The sequence below is a fragment of the Brienomyrus brachyistius genome, chromosome 10 (assembly GCF_023856365.1).
Source record: "Brienomyrus brachyistius isolate T26 chromosome 10, BBRACH_0.4, whole genome shotgun sequence".
Taxonomy (NCBI): domain Eukaryota; kingdom Metazoa; phylum Chordata; class Actinopteri; order Osteoglossiformes; family Mormyridae; genus Brienomyrus; species Brienomyrus brachyistius.
The window spans coordinates 15,415,228-15,432,750 of NC_064542.1; the positions used below are offsets into that span (position 1 = coordinate 15,415,228).

A 17,523-nucleotide genomic window follows, 5' to 3' on the forward strand; every position below is an offset into this window, starting at 1 on the left:
CATAGCACTACATATATATATATAGGTACATATCCACACCTACCTGTACACCACACATAACCAATAGTGCACACAAACAAAGGTAGAGGCACACACACAATATTATCACGGTTGCAGCTGCAGTTGTTATCAATATTGTTATTGCTGTTACTGTTGTTGTTGCTGCTGCTCATTATTTTATTTTTATAATTATTGTGCTTCTCGTTTTGTTTTTCTTTGCTTGTTTTGTGTTTTCCTTTTTCCCCTTTGCAATAGAAATAAAAAATAAAACAATATTAATAAAAGACAAAAAGAGAAGAAAAATAAGACACCTCGCTGACTTTATTGGTGACACCAAATCTATTATTATAATTCCAAACTAGTTTGGAATTGCCACTAACAAGGTCATTAATCCATCTATTTTTGCTGGGGGTTTATCAATTCGATGTGCCTGAGAGGGAGGGGAAGGGCGAACGATAGTGCGCCCCAGTGGTCAAAGCTACTACAGCACAATGAAAAGGCGCGTCAGAAGGCGAGAGCCGAAGGCAAACGGCGCCGAAGCAAGCCGGACTCGCCAGTGATGGCGTGTTAGCGTCGGCTGCCCCGCTCACAAACAGCTCTGCGTTCAGCACTCATCGTCTGCGCATCACCACAAAAGGACATATTAAATCAAGGCTTCGACAGTATGCATCCCGAGCATTACATTTGTAGTTACAATAAATGTTATAGATTTTTTAACGAACTGCATAATTTTATGGAAATGGGTTTCAAAAAATTGAATATAATTTCATCTTGTAATGTTGCACACATGCACTCAGATGATCGCACAGAATCATACCCTGGACACAGGACTGGTTATTCTGAAACTAAAACGAAATGACTGCACGATTTTTGAATCATTTTGATACTCAACGATGAAAATGTCAGTTTTTCCATCCTTTTTCCTGTCAAAAGCTACATTTTCTGTCAGGCGCCAATAGTGTTGCTGAGCAGGATGCAACGATGGTAGTTTAGTTTCATGACCTGTAACTAAAGGGATCGGATATCTAGGAGGGTTTAAGTAGCGTCTGAAATACCTACAAATCTGAAAACTCTCCACGGGAGCCGACTTGTTCGTTCTTCTTAAGCACATTACTGCTCCGTAGCCATTTTCCGTCCCTGACTACATCTGTTCCACACATACCCATATATCACCCTTCATTTCACCCCCAGTATGGGTTTCAGGATGACCGTCATCAGAATCAGAATCTGATTTATTGGCCAAGTATGTAGCGTTAACCAAGGAATTTGGTTCTGGCCGGAAGTGTCTCTCAAATTAGACAGACAAAGTAACGACAATGAACATACAATTTACCGACAATATACAATATACAAGCCCTATTCGAATTAAATATAAATATTTAGTAAAAATGAAGTAATATATATTAATTTTTATTTGGAGAAATTGCACAGCTAGTATCTTTGCTTAAAATCATTTATTACCATAGTAATTGTACTAATAGCATATCATTGTACTAACAGTAAATCATTGTACTAACAGTAAATCATGTTACTAATAGTAAATCATTGTACTAACAGTAAATCATGTTACTAATAGTAAATCATTGTACTAATAGTAAATCATTGTACTAATAGTAAATCATTGTACTGACAGTAAATCATGTTACTAATAGTAAATCATTGTACTGACAGTAAATCATATTACTAATAGTAAATCATTGTACTAATAGTAAATCATGTTACTAATAGTAAATCATTGTACTAATAGTAAATCATGTTACTAATAGTAAATCATTGCACCAACAGTAAATCACTGTACTAATAGTAAATCATTCACTCAGATGGTGTTCTTTTGATACTGCTATCAGCCTGTGTTTGAGTGTGTTTGAGCATGTTTGAGCATGTTTGAGTGTGTTTGAGCGTATTTTAGCGTACCTTCCCCCAGGCCTGCTAGCTTCATACACATGATTTTGCTGAAACATCCCTGGACTTTTTTGGTGCTTTTGTTATGAGAGCCTTACTCTGTCCAAACGTGCTGTGTAACTGCCCAGCCTCTGATGAGGAAGCGTGGCGTCGCGGTCGAGCCGCGGGTGACTGTGCAATCACGGGTACTGTGAGAAGTAAGCAAGGTCTGTCCAGCGGAGTTTCCACACGTGTGATACTCAGTGTTTTGAGTGGGCCAGCCCGGTCCCACCTGAGGCTAGTTGGATGCTACTCAAATAGATTTATATAAGAAACACTTCTGTACTATGTAAGTGTATACAATGTAAGTGAGTACAATGTGTTTACTATGTAAGTGTGTACAATGTAAGTGTGTACTATGTGTGTACAACGTAAGTTTTTACTATGTAAGTGTGTACTATGTAAGTGTGTACTATGTAAGTGTGTACTATGTAAGTGTGTACTATGTAAGCTAAACCCTAAGCTACTGGGCCTTGTTCATGAGCCCAGAAGTGCAGTGACTCTGCCAGCCACAGGATCTCATTATAGGCGCAGAGTTCAAAACTGCAAAGCCAAAGCCCCCCCTGGGTCATCACTATATCATTTCTGTGGGGGGGGGGGGCTGGGGGCAGAACCCTTATGAGCCTTGACAGTGGCAGAGCGTGGTGGATGAATGGATGAATGTCACGGTTACAATAATCCAACATACTGAGCGCATGCTGCTGTCGCGATAGCATAGCGATTATATCCAGGCGACATTATATCCAGGCGACTGATACTAAGAAGTACAATCAGATAACGTGTCATTATAATGTGTACATGAAGCCTTTTAGTGACATATTTAAGTAAATACAGTCAGATGAGGTCATTTGTGCCTTTAAATTCCGTAACCCAGGTTGTGGTTTCTCAGCTTCACCATGCGCTTCACACGCCATAGGTGAGTGACGTAACCAGAAAAGGGAATTTCATGCCACACTAGGTTTCAGTAACGGCGCCCAGCTCGGATTTGTCAGATAAACGGAAGGAAAGGAAAGGCGGTGGGACATTCTACCTTGTCTCCTTAACCTTCATTCTGGTTAATTTGGAATCCATTATGTCACTCTGAGAATTACACACACGTAGTTAAAAGCCAGTTCCTGTCCAAACAGGAAAATAAACAATTATCCAGCACTAAGTAAATATCAATAATCAGCCAAGCAGCTCCTGTACATCAGAAGTTAATCTCAGTATTGGATCCCCAGCAGGTCATGGCTATTGGTGAACAAATGTGCCTTCCACACCACAGACCATAGCACTATCATCCCTGGCTTTCACATTTGTCACAGGAGAGAACATCAATAATTTTTTTTTCAAAGCAATCAGTGAAATCCCTGGTATTTTTCACAGCTTTTTGAATAAATGGAATTTTTTGTTGTGTCTGGTTTGTAAGGTACCATAAGGATTCATTCATATGTGTGTAAATTGATGGGTGAGTCTTGCAGACGTTAAAGCAGTTATCAGATGTTTCTCTTATTTGTGGCTGGACTCAGAATCCTGTGATGTTTATTTATAAAGTTTGAGGAATCTGTAGCATATGGAAAACCACACAGAAAATACTCAAACCTGCAGGGAGGCCTTTTTATGTATGTGGGGAGAAACACATCAGTGATTATCTCCGAACACCCATCCATCCATTTTCCGACACCCACTTGTCCTGGAGGCCCGGAGCATATCGCAGAACTTACAGTGTCATGACCTGCACGTCCAGTCCACGCCCCCCTCATCATCCACGTGCGCTTCCCCCATTGTGCCCAGCTGTTTCCTGTTCTTTTCGACTTGTCTTGTGTATTTCAGTCTGTGTCTGTGTCAGTCCCCCAGATTGGTCATTGATGTTTGTGCTACGTTGTTCCGTGCCTTCCTCCGTATCGGGACTTTCGCCTGTCAGCCTCGTCCTTGCTCGCTGCCTGCTCGTCGGACAGCAGACTATAACACACAGGCGCAAGTGAAAATTTCAGGGCAAGGTGCCAACCCACCGCAGGCAGGGACGGATTATGGGCTGTGTGGGACCCTGGGCAAAACGTTCGCGAGGGCCCCCCACCACCACCACCACAACCACCACAATTCAAGGGCCCTTGGCAGCCAAACACCCTCCCTATAGGGTCAGGGGCCCTTGTAGGCAGAGGGTCAAAGAATGTAGGCCCTCTAAAATAGACAAACGAAAATACATTATTGATAAGCGTTGCAAATTGTTTTGGGCTAGGGGCCCCACGGGCCCCCTGCATCCCAAGGGCCCCTGGGCAGCGGCCCTGCTGGCCGGTCCGTAATCCGTCCCTGACCGCAGGGCCCGCACACATGCACACACACTTGCATACAGAACTGTTATCATATCTTTGTGGGGACCGCTCATTCATTTCTATCTATGACAACCTTAAACCCTACCTAACCCTAACCATAACCATGCTGTAAGTAACCAAACAATCGTTTTTTGATTGCAGACACATTCACACAATCTGGCAACTCCAGTTCACCGTAGCATGTTTTTGGACTGCAGGGGGAAACCGGAGTACCCAGAGGAAAACCCATGACGACACGGAGAGAACATGCAAATTCCACATACATGGAGTCATGGCGGAGACTCCAAACCCAGGTTCTAGTTAACACAGCGCCACCGTGCTGTTTTATTCCTGGCTATGGTAACCAGCTTTATGCTACACTCAGCAGGACGGCTGTGACACGCCGCGCAATCGGACACATCAGGTCTGTCATGACAGTGAGCAAGATGAGAGAGACCCCTGGCCATGGAGGACTGCTCAGACGTGTCATTGAGAGGTTTCTCTTTTTCCCACAACTGGGGTGGCAGTAAACATAAAAGGCCACACCGAGTCCTGCCAGATGATGTAAGGACCTCGAAATCCTAGCATAACAGTGGATACACTGTGCCAACATGGATCTAATGCCAAGATGATGTCGGCCTAAACTGAACGATTCTCCTGCATCACTGAGCACCTCCGGTGCCTTTTTAAGTCATTAACCGTCACCGTTTTCTTTCGCTTGCCTTTCATTTTAACTCCCAAAACAATCAAGCGACAAGGTTCTGCTGGTGATTCTGCACTGTTGAAGGACACCCTTTGGACAATACGTTTGGAGACAGGTTGCTCTCTCAGCAAGGCACAGAAACATGCTTTAAAAATTTAAGGTGCGCTTGGTACAGTTCAGCAGGCTGACTAACCCCTGACACAAAGTACTCTGCTGTGGTCTCCAAGTACTGAAATGACCAGATCAGAATGACACACTTTACAATCCCCTTAAAAAAAAGAATGTGATTATAATGTGTCCTCTTGTTGAAAGCATCTCTATTTGATGAGACATGGAATCAGGGGAAGTTTGGGGAATGGACCAGCTCTTGGCGATGACCTCGACATCATAAGGACACCCTGAAGCAGGGGCAGGCAGCCCCGATCGTGGAGTGCCGGCTCCCTGATGAGGCACCACCTGATCTCAGGCAGATAGTTACTCTTCAGGTCGGATGGAGATCCTGCTGCGCACTGGCACTATAGGATCCTACCTTGAAGCATCATCATCATGTTCCTCCACTGTCATGGGCATTTTAGCGCACAGGGCCAACCAGGCAGAAGCGCAGGGGCCTCCGCTAACAAGGGGCCTTAAATAACGGTGTTTAATAATATTTAAAACCCACCCATGCAGAACCTTTCAAATCAAATTGGGACGTCTCACTTCAGGGTCCAGTCATTAGCCTTCAGTAGTATTACTTATATAACCTTTAATATAAGCCTTTAACATGTGTAATTCATGTGCATCGCGTAAAACATCTCCTAGTTATATCCATTGTGCTACTGCTGGTGGCACGCTGTGGTAAAGTGGCGATGAAGAAGATGATCTCTGTGTTGGATTCCTCTTTGTTTGGTCATCCTGGCTGCTGAGAGCCGCTTGTCTGTGCTCGGTTGCACTTGTTCTTCTTCAAACGCACCAGGGGGAGGCTTGAGATCTCCATCGTTTTGACACGCGCCGCGTGTGATAACACCGCTGTTGTGAAAGCCGTTTCTTCAGAATCGATCCTGCGGCTTCCCAGTTTAGTGAGAGCCACGGAATGGGGAACAGAAGATGATGCCAATTGCTAAATGCGATTTAGTCCTAGTTTTGACATTTGAAACAAACCTAATTTGCAACAAAAGGTTTAGCTGCTTTTGCATGATATATTGGAGGAGATCCTGATGACAGTCTCCGGCCCGCTGGCCCCACGGTGCAGCAGTGTTCCCCTACATCTCCATTCACTGGGTCATGACAAAGCCCAGCTTGACCATCAGGGTGCCAAAAGGAGACTTTCGGTAAGGCCTGTTAGCAGCTTTCAGAAGCAAGGAGCCCTCCAAGCCCCCCGTCTCTCTCTGCTGCCAGACGCCATCACTGACACATCCAGTAACCTCTGTGGCCTGTTTTTTATTTTACCTCAAAGTTCACCATAGCTCAGAATGTGTTTTGATGAATGAGAATGTGTTTCGAGTTTTGCAAAAAGGGTGACTCAGATCTGCAAATTGTGTCTAACTAGGTGAGCATGGTTTAAAGTTTTGCCGAGTGACTGATTCAATAAATGACTTTGGCAATTGGCATTCAGTTTTGTTCCCAAAATGATTTTTAATATGTCAGCAATTCAGAAAAACTGTTAAATATTTCACTTATCTAAACAATATTTATCCCAAAGTGCTACAAATGATTTTATTCAGCACAAACTCAGCACCAATAATCTGAGATAATTTTGAATGTGATTATTCTATTTTGTTAAAATCTACTTTAAACATACACTTTTCAAAAACCTATTTTCAGTGGTGCTGACAAATTGTAAAACATCACATTATAAACATTTCTAGCCAAGACGTTTGAGCTCTGAAGCTTATAGACATAGGGGCTGGCTACACAAAGGTGAATGAGACATTCAAAGAATTGTGTGAGGTTTGATTACTAAAGTGTTACAACTTTGAAGTGACTTTGGAGTCACCACACCTTTGCATACTGTCAATGGCCCATCAGTCTGGAATGTCTGTCACTGCTCCTCACACCAATCAGTTTGGAAAGGCAGTGGGAATTTTAGTTTTTTCCATTGCTAAGACTGAAGTTGCTTTCTCAAAACTCTTCATACAGTCACCACAACATTAGCTTATGTGGGCTAAACTGTTAAGCATTTCACTTTGCTTTCATACAAAATGCAATCAATGACTAAACGCTTGGGTCATGGATTCCTGTCTCACTCACATTACATTTTCAGAGGCCATTTTGCACAAAAGTACATACTGACCCTAAAACTGCTAATAAAACAGTCAAAACTGAAATATGTCATTTTGCCAAACTAGTATCAAGACCCTTTCTAAAATAGATTGTAAAAACCACATAATATAAACAAATTATATCAATTGACACAAGATCAAGCAATGAATGCTGTATGCCAAGATATTTCTCCAGAGTAATGCCAAGGATGGATCATGTATGTGAAGAGAAACTACCCTAGATAGTACCCTCTGTCTTAGTAATTGAAAACAACTGTAAGAAAACACACAATACTAGCCTTTTTACAGTTTATAACATTCAACAGATTAAACGTTGATGTATAAAATGTGCAATCACGTTATATTACAGGAATAATACAAAACGATAAATGAATATTAGAACAACAAATTAGTTAGCTATTAGTTGCTGAGCTATTAGTTAAGTTCTCCCCAAACGAGCTTGATGGGCCGAATGGCCTCCTCTCGTTTGTCAATTTCTTATTTTCTTATGTTTTTATGTAAATTGTCACTCCTGATCAGGATGCCAAGCTTCAAAACAGTTCCTGTCTCCTTGAAGGCAGAGATAGAAAGCACATGCTTTGCACTTCCGAGGAGTTTTTGTATGTACTGTATAATATCATAGTGTTGGATTATTATGTACCGGCATATTCGCTTGCGAAGTACCTACCCCTGTTTGTCTCTGGTGTTGTAAAAACTTCGGCTGTGTCTTCAGTTCACCTTAACTCCAACACGTTATTCAGCTAAGCAAGAAATCCTGCTTTGTAAAGTACCCCCGATCTCAACCCTACTGAAAATTTGTGGGTTATATTTAAAAGCCAGGTCTGTGCCAGGAACCCAACTAGTTTAAATGAACTAGAAATTCTGCAAAGAAGAGTGGTGAAATATTCAGCCAGAATTATGCCAGAGGCTCGCTAATGGCTACCAAAAGATTCTGGTCAATACCTGTTGTATGTAAACTTGTGACCACAACTAAAATGGGTTTCTGTAAAGAAAGCGTCATCTCATGGTAACACCCTGCAAGTGAATAAATGGGAGGGTTTAGATGAGAATTTAGGCACACCCCCAAAAGGAGGGGGGGGGGGGGGGTTACTCCCTTTGGCAGGCTTTTGGCAGGCAACCGGCAGGCAGCTGGCTGGGAGGGTTGAGGTGGCTGCATCTGTATTGTAGAACAGGGGCCTGTTTCACATAGAGGCATTTCTTGTTTATTCGTATAACTTATTGTATTTAACATAGTCTAGGCTAAACGTAAGTAAAAAAAGATGAAGTCCATTTAAAGTGGGGCACCTTAAATCTGACGAGTTATCTGGCTAAGCAAGAAATCCATTTTTGTGATTCAGGCCCCTGTTCAGTCACACAAAGCTGATCTCAGAATGGAACATAGTTGTAGCTGGGAGACCCAGCTTATCTTCCAAGGGACCAAAAGGCATCAGGTAATACTGACACTTCATGTGAAGGGTTTTTATGTTTCGGAAGGAAAAATTAAAATAAATAACTTTATCCCAACACTGCGTCTCGACTGGCAAGGAGGGAAAAGCCAGAAAGATGAGGGTTTATTACGTGAGAATCCCAGAGCCAGAGCTGGGAAGCTTCGAAAACATAAGGACCAGTAAATATATTCACCAGTAAGGGCTGAGGGACCAAAGCTAACCCCAAACTGGGCAGTCTGGGCAGAGATATGTCCAGGAGTAAACACCTGGGGAGTAGAGACCCAGAACTAAAATAGCCTACACCTGGTGGGCTACCTAATGACTGATGACAACCCCCCTCCCAGAAACGGGGAGTAACACTGCCCTCACCACACTATCATGAGAGAGTGAAAAAAACAATATGATTCATTTTAAATGAAACAAATACATTCTAAAGGGATGTACTGTGGTGCTGTTTTTATCTGTGGCTGTGGTCACCTTCTACAGGCATAGTTAAGGTCGTATGCCCTGTGGATGCTGTTCTGGAGAGTCGGTGAGGGGAGGAGGGCAGCACAGACGGTGCCTGTTTGCTTTGGAAATGTCAGAGAGACAGTCTGTTAGATCACTGTAGCTTTAGATGTTTCCATCATAAAGCAAATGTTTCTGTGTGTCAGAGTTTCACTGTAGCCCCAAGTGGGCCAACACAACCTCAGTAGGAAAATATGTGAATATTTGGTCCTTCATAGTGAAACGTCCCTGTTTGGAAAGCAATGCTGAGAAGGGATGAGACAGAAAGCAGAACCTGAATATAAAAAATAAATATGAGTCTGATTAAATGTGAATATAAAATTTCCCTTTCAGAGGGCACTGAAATGGAGACTGAGCGGAAGGCTTGACTAAGCTAGGACTGAGGGGGAACGTGACCAGAAAATGCCAAGGGAGGGAAGGGGACTGGGAGAGAGGGACTGGGAGAGAGGGACTGGGAGAGAGGGACTGGGAGGGAATGATACTCGGAGGGGGGGACTGGGACAGAGGGACTGGGAGAGGGGGACTGGGAGCTGGGAGAGAGGGACCAAGAGAGGGGGACTGGGAGAGGGGAACACTGGGAGAGAGGGACACTGGAAGATGGACTGGGAGAGAGGAACACTGGGAGAGAGAGGGACTGGGAGACAGGGACACTGGAAGAGAGGGACACTGGGAGAGAGGGACTAGGAGAGAGGGGAACTGGGAGATGGACTGGGAGAGACGGACTTGTGAGACAAGGACACTGGAAGAGAGGGACTAGGAGAGAGGGACACTGGGGGGAGGGACTGGGAGAGGGACACTGGGGGAGAGGGACACTAGGGGAGAGGGACTGGGAGAGGGACACTGGGGGAGAGGGACACTGGGGGAGAGGGACTGGGAGAGGGACACTGGGGGAGAGGGACACTGGGGGAGAGGGACTGGGAGAGGGACACTGGGGGAGAGGGACTGGGAGAGGGACACTGGGGGAGAGGGACATTTAATATTAACATTAGGGATACAATTAGCATTAATGTCTTTTTGCATGGATCACAGACAAACACTAAAGTAAATAAACGGACCTTTGGCTGAGTGAGCAGTTGTCTCCCCCTTTTATCTTTCTGCCTTTCTCTAGCCTAAACTTGTCTTTCTGAGAACCAGATTTTAGCTGGGATTCACACTGACTTCTTTGAACACTTTACACGAGGGGGCACAGATATTATCTATTACAGCATTATGCTATTACTTCTGTATTAATTAACCACAAACTAAGTCTTAGTTACACATTAAAACAACACACATCTTTTATCCCAAGCAGATAGTATATTTGTTAGTATATCTATTAATTCTATAAATCTTTGTGAACTAGTTATGCAATGCTAAGCATTGAATAAGACAAGTGAAATACTAATCGCATGTTTGTTCATAATCTATACTGATGTTTCATTTTTATATTTAGATTTGACTTTTGTGTTTGTATTAACAGTACTTTTCGGCCATGTTAATGGCCTGTTCATATATTTGACTAAAATTCCTTTGCTTAAACAGTTCAATATGCTGTCGATTGCTTATTGTCTTTTTGGAATGTTAGCAATAAATTCATCAGGATAATATGACTCATCCCCCCTAGAACAGGGTACATAACTCCCAGGCAGAAAATGAATCCCACTCTATGATTGGCCCCAATCATTCAGTTGTCTTGCTTAAATTTTTCATGGGTGTTACAGTCTGTATCACAAAGTGTGACCGAGCAGCGACACCACAGAAAGAAACATACAGCAAATTCACAGCCACACATCTATACCAGGTGAGATCAGTTGTGTTCTTGGTATTTGAAAGACTGACACCTCGGGACCTTGGAAAGCAAGTGAGGTTGAGGTCCTGGGGCGAGCCACCATCCAACAGCCATAGAGAAGCATGTCTGCGGGCTGCACACCGGAGCTGACAGGCAGTAACCTCTCTTTCGACACCGATGCCTCTGCTTGCGAAATCTGCCAACAATAATGAAAGCGAGAAAAGAGTTATTCAGCCCCTTTATGGTGAAAAACACAAGATCACTTTGAAGGGAAATATAATCATTTATAAGAGAGATTTCACCCAAATAGAGAATTCTTTTGCAAGAATGAGATTTCACCAACTATATTAAAATTATTTGAAAATGAACATTCCTGGATAAAGTTATGGTATTCAGTATTCAGAATTGGCTTGCAAGAAATTGAATCTTATTCCATTTACTTCAGAATACCAAATATTAAAATCCCAGTTGCAAAGCAAGACATTTAACTTAAACTGGGTGTGATTTTTCCATCCATTTGCAAGTCGAGAAACCAGCATGCTTAGAAGGAAAATGGACGACACTCAAATGCAACAAAAACGGCCTCTCCACAAAACTCCCCGTGCTATTGGTCCGTTCTCTATGATGTCAGTGTTTCACTCGGTTTGACTTGTCACTAGGTTCAATTCTAATGACGTTAAAGGGATTTTTGTGAAATGAAATTTGCTGATTGGGGTTGCCGTTCAATCCAGGGTCACCTAAAAGGTCCTTTGAGGTTGCGGTGGTCTTTGTGTTCCTCTTAATATTTGTGTCAGTCTAGGTTTACGAATCACTCAGTCTCACGGCCCTATGGAAGCGAGTGAAACGAGAGGACCCATGCCCCATGACGTATCACGTTCAATGATAACGCAGAGAGCTGGCACACAAAGTGACATCACTAATCAAGGCCAAGTCTCAAATGACGTCATACAAACGAGCAGACAGTACAGACACCCAAGGAGTTTGCTTTGCCATTACCGAGTTTATTCAATGATTTTACAACACTGTATAGCAGGACAATATCTCATAAGTCAGGTGATCACTTTGTCACAGAAATCCATACCTAATGTTTAACATAATTTAAACAAATTCATAATGAGCACCCAACTCCAATCTTTGCATAGCTATATAAATAGTAACAATAAATAATAAATAATCTTTTGAATAGCTTATTTTGTTTGCATCCATTTTAGCTTCCTTTAGCATACAAAAAAATTACACAATAGTTTAAAGTTGTGCAACTGACCCCAGGCAGAATCACCCAGGAAGCTGTATAAATATACATCTTACCATTTTAGTGACCATATGTTTTATAAATATACATCTTACCATTGTAGTGACCATATGTGGTATAAATATATATCTTATCATTTTATTAACCATATGTAAGTCTGTGGATCAGTATATTATGGATTTCGTTTAGCATAAAAAATAGATATTTATGGATTGTGTTGTAAATAAATAAATACATAGATAATAAATAAAGTAAAAACTTATTTTAAAAGTTGTAAGACTGTAAGAACAAAGAAGCAGGACATGACGCTTGCATGAGGCTCTACTGCTTGATCTGATGATTTTTGGCTCCGTTGAATTTTTTTCTGATTGAAAAAACACAGAATATAAAGGAGAATTATCCTCACTTTGGGAGAGCTTTCTGAAGGGACAATGACCACGGCGCGGTTTAACGGTGACAGGCTCCCTGTTAACTCACCTCTCTGTCATGCTTTTGAATGCTCTTGATGAACTATCAGTGAAAATCACTAAAAGCAAGTCATACATTTAGCATCAAGTCCTATCTGCTGTGCCAGCAACAGTGTAGCACATCAGTGAGAACATCAATAAAACAGGCTGCTCAAACAAACACCCAGGACATGGAATTACAGAGGAAGAATGGCAGTGTGACGACGTCTCCGAATGAGAAGATGCTCTGTACAGTCACACAGAGGACATGGGCCGGTGCACACTCACTTGTACAGGCTCCAGTCGCTCCACATGGAGTTGCATAGAGCATCCTGGGCCCTGGCACAGACAACATAGCCTTTTCTGACATTCCACTGGCGATCCTCTATGGTGTTTATCTAAAAAGAAGAGTGACATGGTGAGGGGGATCTTGCCAGGCAGGAGCTCCCCACGAGCTTCCCCAGGCACGGGCGGTCGCGGTTACCTTCTCCTCTGCCTGCCGCGACTCACAGCTGCAGTCGCCTCCGCGCGGCACCTCCTTCACCTGAAACGCGAGCGGGAAGTAGGAGTGCGGGAGGCTCCAACTGTCGGGATATTCCAGCTGGATCCGTTTTGGGTCGATCCTGGTGAACTGGACCCTGCCTGGCTTCACTGTTACGGGTGAGACAGTGTGTGAACAGTGATGTGCCTAGGTACGAGTGCACAGGCCCTACCTGGAAGCAGTGTCTACCGTCTTTCTTTACAAATACATCTATTTTTTTTATGCCGTCATTAAGATATTACAATCAAGCTTACTTTTAAACATTATCTAACTTACACATTGCTTTCAAATATATCATAATGGAGAAACCTCCTTAATTCAATCATTCTTTTCTTGAACTGAAGTCACTGCATGTTGCACCCAGACTTGCACCTCATGAGGACAGGGTACAGTGACCTGCACCCCCAGCACAGAGTCTGGGACCCAGATCTCACTAACTCACACCACCCGGGTATTTCTGGTTTAAATGACCGAATTTAAAGCACCAATGAATAATACCATAATATATTCAGTCTGATGGTGGTTAAACAGAAATGCAGTGAAATCCTGCTTTTAGTTGAACGAATGTGCGACGCAGTGTAAGATTTGGCAAGCAATTTACGTTTTAGCGGACCACTTACCTATTTCATTGATGAAGAAAGTCAGAGAGTATTCTTCGAGACGATACAAATATCTGACGCCCACATTCAGGAAAATTTGGTCCAGTTCCTCTGAGTAAGGACAGTAGGTCTGATCCAGGCAAGAGATGGACAACTGATTGGTGCTCAGGGAGCATGTGACAGCGCTCGCCTGTGAGTGACTGTGGAAGGGACAAGCGTGTTAGACAGACAGAGACACACACACAGACATATATATATATGTACAAAAACACACACACATATATACACAGACATATCTAATCTATCTATCTATCTATCTATCTATCTTTAAATCTTGATTCTTGCTGTGAAAAGAATGAGGTTTTCGAAACCTACCGCTCTGCTTTGACAAACACAACTTCTCCTGTTCTCCGTGGTCTCCAGTTCCAAGCACACTTGAATGATCCGTTGTAGTTCTGCGTTGAACATTTGATGTAACCTACAGAAAAAGAAACAGTGACCCAAGCTGCCCAAGTCAGTGCTTCACAGCAGCATGTCTGTGTGTGGTGCCCGCCATTATGGCCGCGTGCGATGAAGACATTCGGTTCCCAGACCGCAGTTAAACACTCAGCCGTACTGCCGGGAGTAAAATGCCAACGTGACTCTTGGCTTTGATCCACAGTACCTGTATCCTGGGAGCCCATCAGGATTTTCCGGCTGTTTTTCCTAATCAGCACCAGGGTGTAGTTGAGGAAGGATCCCATGCTATCATGGCACGTATAATTCCCTCCTAACATCTCCTCCACAGTGATGTTGATCTCATTGCCCCGCTGTAGCAGCTGCACACCATCATTCTTCCACATAATCTCCTCATGCTCAAGGGATTCTTGGCACTGCAGGGGCACCTGCACCATGGGGTTGGGGTCGGCCAGATCGACCTCCACGACGACAACTGGGAGCCCCAGCAAGAGAACCGTCAGTCGGACACAAACAGTAAGGAGCCCAAGACAGTAATATGTTCCCTCCCCTGAAAGTCCAGGGTTCTAATTCCCAGAAATCTCACACATGATACAGTAAATGTGTAAAGATTGTTGTTTTATTGTAATTACCTTTAAAAATACCATTATCAAGAATATGAGCAATCAGTGCCTGGAGGGAATTAGGATACAGTCCATCCAGGCAGGAATGAGAGAGGATGAAGCGTTAACATAAGAAAAAGCATTGGACAAAGAGCTACAGCAGTGAGGCTTATTCGGCTTCGGAGCGCGCGGCAACGCAGTGAAGAGCACGCGCAAACCGGGTAACCGGCGAAAATAGAAAGAGAGGAGCGTACCATTGGGCTGAAGGACTTCGTAATTATTACCAGGAGCCTCCAGGCAACTTGTAGATCGGATGATTATAAGTAAGGCACCCAGTAGCAGAAACTGCATCTAATGAAAAGAAACAGTGAGACAATTTTTGTTAGGCTACAATACTGTACTTACCGTGACTGGGAATCGTGAAAGTGTCTTATCGGATGATCTCAGCACACGTAATATTCGGATGTGTCGTATACACTCCTCAATAGCCTACACTGATAATAATTAAATATCTCTAACACTGAGATCTATATTTATTAGTTTTAGAGATTATAATTAGCTTGAATAAATTGTGAAACCAAATATTAGGATGTTGGAAACATTTCCGAAAGGATCAGATCAGCTGTTCCCTCCCTCGTAGATTCTAACACAGTTATTTTTATGCCAAAATACAGGTGTAGACGAAAATAATGGTTGGATGAACAAACTTCATAATCATCCAAGCTTTCATTGCAAACAATAGCTTAAATCTCAGAGGTTGCACCGCTATTTTTCTTTTTAGGTTTATGCAATTTGATATTACTATATAGGTTATTAAATCGTGCGTTGTTAAATCCTTACCACTCCTTAGTACAGAATGCCAAAAGTCTGATTTTACCTTTCAATTGTAAACATACCTTCATAATGAATGTAGAGTCGATTGCAAGCATCTTTCTCTCTCCGCTTTTTTTTGTGACTCCACAGTGTTTTATATACTGTTTATATACACTGCATAAAGCGTTCTAAGAAAATCCCTTGCAAAAAGTACAGCGGCTTAGGGAAGCGACTGGTTCTCCACCAAAAAAAAAGCGGCTTGTAGGAGGATGCGTTCATCAGTAATGAACAGTTGGCTTTTCCGAATTTTAAAGTTCACTACTCCGTTCATTGCTCGTCTTGCTAAGGACATGTCCTCACCGCCCAAACCAAAATCTAACACCTACTCCACACCCGCGGAGCTGATAGACCAGCTGCAGTCCTGCTTTCTAAATATCAATGCAAATTAAAGAATTATAAAATATGAAAAGTTAACGGTCATAATTCCTCAAGTCATTGCCTACAGTTTCCCTTGAGCTCCACTTTACTCCCACAGTCCAAACCACGATATATTTCTCCGATTGATTGGGGGAGGCGGAGTGTCGCCAATTTGGCCGCTAATGCAATTTGCCAGGCGGTTCACGCTCGTTATTTGACTACCTGGCCGAGCCGATGGGGCAGCAGCCCCTCTCCGGCAGGTTTACCTTACGTTAGTAGGCTACATTTAGGGAATTTTATTTAGATTTAGGGAATTATCCAAGCTCCAATTTCTGTATCACTGGCCTTTTATCACTTTCACTAATGATGTAAAACAGGAGTTTCCTCTTTTCCTGATTTTACAGTAGGAAGTTATTAAAAGCCACAAACCATCCAAATATGCCGAAGACGTGTTACGTACAAGGAAAACGAAGCGCGTAAGCTATACCGTGCAGAGCAGGGGTCCCGGAGGCGACCTGCAAAACATAAGGCCCCGGTAACACTGCGAGCGTGGGGGTCCCGGCGATCTCAAGCGCCGGATTGAATCGTGTTTTAACCCATGATTTAGAATATTTGTATTTGTAAATGTGGGGCAAATTACTGCAAACATGCTCATCTAAATCTATTTGACATACCTCGTGACAGCGGTGAAGAGAAAACGAGGAGGAAATGACTTCCAGAAAAACACAAAGAATGATCACATTTAACCTTTAAGGCGTCACTTAAAATATCCACTACAAAAAGAGAAGTTTGGAGAGAAGGGACTTTGAAAGGGGATATGAATAACAACGATCATTTGTGTGGCAATGCAGTCAGGTGAGAATATGATCAATTTACGGAGAGCGATGTTATGCAGTAGGGGAATTATAAACAGGAGAAGCGCAGAGCCATTTTCCCGATGTTTCGATGTTCGTGGGTTTTTTTCGTACATGAATATGTAGGCTTATATAGTGGTTAAAAATTCTTGCAAGCATTCATCGCACTTTTTATTTAAGCATATTTTAATTTATTTTCTGGCAAACTCGTTTCTTTTCACACCGTGGGAATTTATGTTATTTTTGGCGGTTTACGTTGCGGTCCAGTTTCCATTTCACTGCAGTTGTATTTTAGTGTTGCCAGTGGAACTCTGTAAAGATTGTTTTGAAGTCTTGAAGTTGAAAATGAACTATTTCAGATGAAAAAACCCATAACGTCCTTTAAAGCAGATCATTCTGACTTTCACTTAGCAAATAAATATTAGGCCATTTTATAGCCCTATATTTGTACTTTATACAATTTAGTACTTGTGACGTCTAGTGTAACATCCTTGAATTAATAGATATAAATTGAAATTATAAGCCCCAGTGATATCTTGATTTGGTATTCGTCTATAAATAATCTTAGGAACATGCTCGTAGCTCCTATTGAACTTGTGTACTATAGAGGAGCAATTTTCTATCGTTAAATGGCGGAGTACTCAG

At 42.6% G+C, this 17,523-nt stretch overlaps 1 protein-coding gene across 3 annotated transcripts; it reads right to left on the reverse strand.

The window, feature by feature from the left end:
* Window positions 1-10,627: 10,627 nt before the first annotated feature.
* il12ba (interleukin 12Ba) lies at window positions 10,628-16,144 on the reverse strand. Of its 3 annotated transcripts, XM_049029292.1 has the most exons (9): window positions 15,691-16,144; window positions 15,049-15,145; window positions 14,401-14,667; window positions 14,112-14,214; window positions 13,758-13,936; window positions 13,081-13,247; window positions 12,885-12,994; window positions 12,628-12,676; window positions 11,908-12,514 (listed from the first exon to the last, which is right to left on the reverse strand). In XM_049029292.1, exons 1-8 carry the CDS (start codon window positions 15,721-15,723, stop codon window positions 12,664-12,666), a joined length of 969 nt encoding a protein of 322 aa, XP_048885249.1. In that variant the 5' UTR covers window positions 15,724-16,144; the 3' UTR covers window positions 11,908-12,514; window positions 12,628-12,663. The 3 variants fall into 3 exon arrangements, with proteins under 3 accessions (XP_048885247.1, XP_048885249.1, XP_048885248.1); XM_049029290.1 differs by lacking the exons at window positions 11,908-12,514; window positions 12,628-12,676 and adding an exon at window positions 10,628-11,094; XM_049029291.1 differs by lacking the exon at window positions 12,628-12,676.
* Between the last annotated feature and the right edge of the window lie 1,379 nt (window positions 16,145-17,523).

Coding starts and splice junctions, on each gene's coding strand:
- il12ba (XM_049029290.1), bottom strand. CDS start 15,723: ATGCTTGCAATCGACTCTACATTCATTATGAAG. Junction 14,668..15,048: donor CGAAGTCCTTCAGCCCAATG/GTACGCTCCTCT, acceptor TGGGGCTCCCAG/TTGTCGTCGTGGAGGTCGAT. Junction 12,995..13,080: donor CGCGGCAGGCAGAGGAGAAG/GTAACCGCGACC, acceptor TCTTCTTTTTAG/ATAAACACCATAGAGGATCG.